Raw genomic sequence first — 5,542 nt, forward strand, 5'->3', positions numbered from 1 at the left:
AGCCTTTGAGTACGTTGTGTGCATTCTGGACCAGACTTGAGGTCTGAATCCAGAGTGTGGAGGACGTAATTTCCCTAATTATTCTGGGAAGGAGACCTTCTTGGGGATGGTGGGGACATAGGCTGACCCTGCCATTCCCATGCTCGCCCATGAGGCCTCACTCTGTGCTCTCCCTGGGAATGGTTACACAAGCCACACACACACACACACACACACACACACACACACACACACACACGGGCTCCTCACACTCCAGGTGCCCTCCGGGCAGGCGGACCTCCGCAGATTCACCTGCACTTTCTAGGAGAATCCATTACCCCACCACCCACACCCACCTTCACGGAGTAGGCAAAGGCCACGATACCCAGGCAGCACCAGTTCATGTAGACTGTGTTGAACATGGACCAGACGATGTAGTCGGGCACGTTCATCTCTGGCTGGATGTTAATCACAGTGGTCGTCATGGGAGCTGATCCTTGGGGTGCCCCCATTCCAGAAAGATCATGCTCTTCCTTGATCATGTTGAAGTTGGAGGGTGCTTTGTGGACACCAGGGGAGAGGGCCAGGAAGTGCTATTGGGATGCCAGAGCCTTGTCCTTTAGTGGGGTGAGGCCCGGATGTGGGTGGTCCCTGCTGGAGTTCAGGCCAATATCAGGGTCACCTCTCCCTGTCTCAACTAGGCACTTCTGTTTTCTCAGAAGTTTCTTTTTTCCCGGTGTTTTGTAACTGGGTGACTTGGCTGGGCACTAGGAGGCGTGACCAAGTGCGGGGTGTCAGGTTACAGCAGGACGGGGTGGGAGGAAGAGCTGTGGTCTCAGGGGGACTTCCTGCCCCAGGCTCCCCGCCCAGATCCTGTCTCCAACCCCCTACGCGCCTCAGTCAAGGGCCTATGTGGGCCCCTGGGACTATTCCTCAGATGTGAGTCTCCCCTCCCACCCCTGACCCCAGCCCCAAGCCTGCTGCAGGCTCCCAGACGGACTCCACACTCCAGCCCCCAGAGAGAGCCCCCCAAGCCTGAAGCCCACACCTCAGTGGGCACAGGCTTCCTCTCTGGATTCTGTTGACCTTTCCTGGTGCTGAAGTCCATGTTCCAGGGAGGGGGGTGGGTGTTTGCTGCTTGCAGGTCAGGACCCAGCAGCGTGTGTCGCCTGTCCTGGAGGGAGCCTCCAGCATCTCCCAAGGGTCCCTGGGAACCAGGAGCCAGCTGTGGTGGGAGACAGGAGGATGGAGGCCTTTTGGCAGCTGCTCGGAGCACAGGGCCAGCATATCTGAGCGCCCACCATTCCTCCCTCCCCCCTGCCCCCCATCATGGCATTTAAGGCCCAGGATCTTAAGGGGAAGGGTGGGGATGGGGTGCCTGGGTGGCTCAGTCAGTTAAGCGTCGACTTTGGGTCAGGTCACGATCTCAGGGTTGGTGAATTCAAGCCCCGCATCGGGTTCTATGTTGACGGCTTGGAGTCTGGAGCCTTCTTCAGATTCTGTGTCTCCCTCATTCTCTGCTCCCCGCCTCCCCTGCTTTCTCTCTCTCAAAAAAATTTTTAAATAAATCAATAAAAGCAGAAGGGTGAGGAGAAAACACACACAAAAGGTGCTTGCCCCACTGCTGGTCCTTCCTGGACTTACACTCTTTCCTCTTCTGCCTCAGTCCACCCCCACGGAAAGATGGGGTCATCAGAGAAAGAGAAATGTTGTACTTGAGGTAAAGCAGTTCCTGTAATTCCGATGCAATGACCGCCACACTGTCCCCTCCCCACACCGGGTACAATGCCTACTGTGCCTACGGAGCCCTCGCCCCTCTTCTCCTGCCCCCCCCCACCGATTCTCACTCAGTGCCAGTAACCCACCAGTCCCCCTGCTCTGCTGTCTGTGGCCTCAGGTCAGATCTGTCCTCCGTCTCCCCTGGAATTTCCAAGGCCCCCAGTGCCGGAGTCCAGCTCCAGCAGGTCCAGGGTCCCCTGAAAGAGAGACGGTGTCGGACAAAGAGAGATGAGAGAGCCCACAAGTTTCTTTCTTGGCCACCTGCCAGGCACCTCTCTGCCCTGTCAGGTTTTGTGTCTTTAATCATAGATTTAAGTGTTAACAGGACATCAAAAAGTGGAATTTTTACAAATAATTTTCAGCGATGAGATGCTTTGAAAAGGGTGCATTTTTGCAGAAGTACCCTAATTACAATGAGGTAACTTTCACATCATAGGTAACAGGATATTCTCAGTGAAAAGCAGATAACATACACATTTGTTTGAACCAGTAGTAAATCTCACAACTAAGAAGAGAACAGGATGTTTTCAGTGAGAAGCAGATAGCAAACACATTTGTTTATATCAATAACACTAAGATTCAGGCATAAACAAGGCTAGGAGGCATTCTGTCTGGCTCACAGGAGGAAGAACGTATTCATGCTGGTTAGTAAGTAAACCTGTGTCAACCTGGTTCTTTGATGTTGAAGGTGTAAGCGCCATAGGCACCCTAGATGTGCCAGCCTTTGTGTATGAGTTTAAGTTGAATACTAACTCTTGTGTTCTTTAACCCCCTTCATTTTCTATGCCTTAAGTTTGTGAGGCTCATTAGAAGAGCCTTTCGACAAACATCTGCAGTGCTTTGTTTAAATTCCTCTTTATAGAGGTGGGAATATGCTGCTTCCCATGAGGTATAAGTGTGGGGAATATTGGTCTGACTTGGAACATTGTGAGGCCTAATCAATAGCAACAGACTTAATTTCACATGAGCAGGAGTAGCAGAAGGAGATGCCAGTTTCCGCCTCTCATGGCGGGAGCCGTGCACGTCTGCCATCTCCTTACTGTGACCGTGTCATCCAGCAAGGCTGGTGCGGCTCCCAGCACCCCAGTGCCTCTTCCCTGTCCTCTAGTGTAGCCACGCTTGGCGGCTTGTCCTCACAGCCCTGCTGCTGGTACCCCCACCTAGGTTGGCTCCCACCATCTCTGCAGGTTTCCAGGCTGCCTGTGCTCCACGGCCTCACTGTGGTGACAGAGAGAGTTCCAATGCAGAATTGCAGAAAGTGTAAAACACGTGTCCTTTTGAAGCTTTGGTGAGAAACAACTTTTTTTTTTTTATGTCTTTATTTTATTTTGAGAGAGAGAGAGACAGAGAGTGAGTTGGGGAGGGGCAGAGAGAGAGGGAGACACAGAATCTGAAGCAGGCTCCTGGCTCTGAGCTGTCAGTACAGAGCCTGACACAGGGCTCCAACCCACAGACCATGAGATCATGACCTGAGCCGAAGTAGGACACTTAACAGACTGAGCCACCCAGGCACCCCGAGAAACAACTTGTTTATATTTCATTGATAGCATTTTATATTAACCATATGTTGAAATATTTTGGATATACTGGTCCACATAAAATAGATCATTAAAATAAATCTCACTCAGGGGCACCTGGGTGGCTCAGTTGGCTAAGCGTCCAACTTGGGCTCAGGTCATGATCTCATGGTTTGTGAGTTTGAGCCCCACATCGGGCCCTGTGCTGACAGCTCGGAGCCTGGAGTCTGCTTGGGATTCTGTGTCTCCCTCTCTCTCTTCCCCTCCCCTGCTCACGCTCTGTCTCTGTCTCTCTCAAGAATAAACAAACATATAAAAATATCTCACTCATTTCCTTTTGCTTTTTTTATCTTTTTAAAAATGTTCTATTTATCTTTGAGAGAGAGAGACGAGTGTGAGCAGGGAAGAGGCAGAGAGTGAGTGAGACACAGAATCCCAAGCAGGCTCCAGGTTCTGAGCTGTCAGCACAGAGCCTGATGTGGGGCCTGAACTCATGAATCATGAGATCATGACCTGAGCCCAAGTTGGACGTTTAACTGACTGACCAGGTGGCCCCTTTTGCTTTTTAAAATGTGGGTACTGAATATTTAAAACTGGGTTTGTGGAAAATAAACTCAAAATGAATTAAAGACTTACATGTGAGATGGGAAACCAGTGAATTCCTGGAGGAGAGCACAGGCAGCGGCCTCTGACATCAGCTGTTGCAGCTTCTTTCTAGAGACGTCTCCTGAGACAAAGAAAACAAAACCAAAAATTAACTACTGGGACTTCTTCAAGATAAAGTTTCCGCTCAGCAAAGGGAACAAGTCACAAAACTACAAGACAGCCTACAGAATGGGAGAAGATATTTGCAAATGACTTTGTAAGATTTAATAGATGGAGGCAGAGATGAGAGGAAAGAAAGAGACCAAGTTATGGAGCCAAGAAAGCCTTTATTGGGATCTGCGATTCCGGCGAGATTCCGTGACCCCGGGGGTGGGGAGTTGGGGAGGTCACGCCTGGTTTGGGAGGGGCGGGGTTTTTATGGGTGAGGGGGTTCTGAGTTTGATCTTGGGAGGGCAGATTATCAAATAAGGGCATTTCAGGGACGTGGTGGGATGGAATAGGTCGCCTCCTCTGTCAGGGTGATGGGAAGCTGGAGCTTCATGATTGGCTGTTTTCAAACTGGCGCAGGACCTTCCAGGTCTGCAGGTGAGGGGTGGGGGTTGTCGGTGCACATGTTTTTCTCCAACCCACAGCAAAATGGCCTCTCGGTCTCCTTCTTAAGGTAACTCTTACAGACTTGTCTGATAAAAGGTTGGTAACCAAACTCTATAAAAAACTTATCAAACTCCACACCCAAAAGACAAATAATCCAGTGAAGAAATGGGTAGAGGATCTGAATAGGCATTTCTCCAACGGTAACATACAAATGGCCAACAGACACATGAAAACGTGCTCACCGTCACTCCGAATCAGGGAACTACAAATCGAAACCTTGACGAGACACCCCCTCACACCTGTCAGAACGGCCGACATGAACCCAGGCAACGACAGATGTTGGGGAGGATGTGGAGCACGGGAGCCCTCTGCACCGCTGGTGGGAAGGCGTACTTGCCGGACGCCCGCTCTGGCTGGTCCAGGGCTCCCTGAAGGGTAGCGGCGGACGGGAAAGATTCACGCAGTTTCTTACTTGGTCCAGCCTGGCATTGTCTTATCCTTCTTATTATCTCCTGTCTCGCCAGGTTTTGGGCCTTTATTTATAGACTTGCTGTTGGGGCTCATCCAGCCAAAAAGCCTGCGGAGGTGATTCCACTGTGACGGCAAAGCCTCCGGGGGGAGCATATGTAATCGCAAAGTCCCTAGCCTTGTCTAGGAAGGCGCTACCCTGGATAACGGTTGGCCCTCCCCCCATTTGAGGATCAGGACAAAAGAACAAAGGTCCTGGGAGACGGGTGCAGTGCTGTGTGACCTATAGGGACCCTGCTCCCCCTGCTTGAAAATGTGTGCGCTTGACTGCTTGACCTAAGTGGATCAGAGACTGGGGTTAGTTCTATTATTCATGCCACTTGGTAATTGTGGTTTCAGTAAATGGGCAGATTTTCTGATTGAAACTTCCTCCCTGGTTAGAGGCACCTTACTCACAGACTATTGTTTGAACTTTTAAAGAAAAATAGCCTTGTCATAAGCTTCAGTTAATATTACACTATATACGCAAAATAAGACTCCCGCTGATGTATTTTTAGTGATAAATTATGTGTTTTGATCTTCTGTATTGTACTTCATTT

At 50.3% G+C, this 5,542-nt stretch overlaps 1 protein-coding gene and 1 long non-coding RNA gene across 2 annotated transcripts in view; both read right to left on the reverse strand.

The window, feature by feature from the left end:
- LOC115306004 (interferon-induced transmembrane protein 3-like) overlaps window positions 1–680 on the reverse strand; it is a 1,511-nt gene extending 831 nt beyond the window's left edge. The window contains exon 1 of the mRNA XM_029956157.1: window positions 336–680. Coding sequence (XP_029812017.1) covers window positions 336–521 — 186 coding nt within the window. The 5' untranslated portion in view covers window positions 522–680. The remainder of the gene's footprint in view (window positions 1–335) is intronic.
- Window positions 681–976: 296 nt separating this feature from the next.
- Window positions 977–5,542, reverse strand: part of LOC115306006 — a 39,127-nt gene continuing 34,561 nt past the window's right edge. The window contains exons 3-4 of the long non-coding RNA XR_003915127.1: window positions 3,912–4,002; window positions 977–1,204 (exon numbers count right to left, since the gene is read on the reverse strand). This is a non-coding gene — a long non-coding RNA (uncharacterized LOC115306006). The remainder of the gene's footprint in view (window positions 1,205–3,911; window positions 4,003–5,542) is intronic.

The sequence above is a fragment of the Suricata suricatta genome, chromosome 11 (assembly GCF_006229205.1).
Source record: "Suricata suricatta isolate VVHF042 chromosome 11, meerkat_22Aug2017_6uvM2_HiC, whole genome shotgun sequence".
NCBI lineage: Eukaryota > Metazoa > Chordata > Mammalia > Carnivora > Herpestidae > Suricata > Suricata suricatta.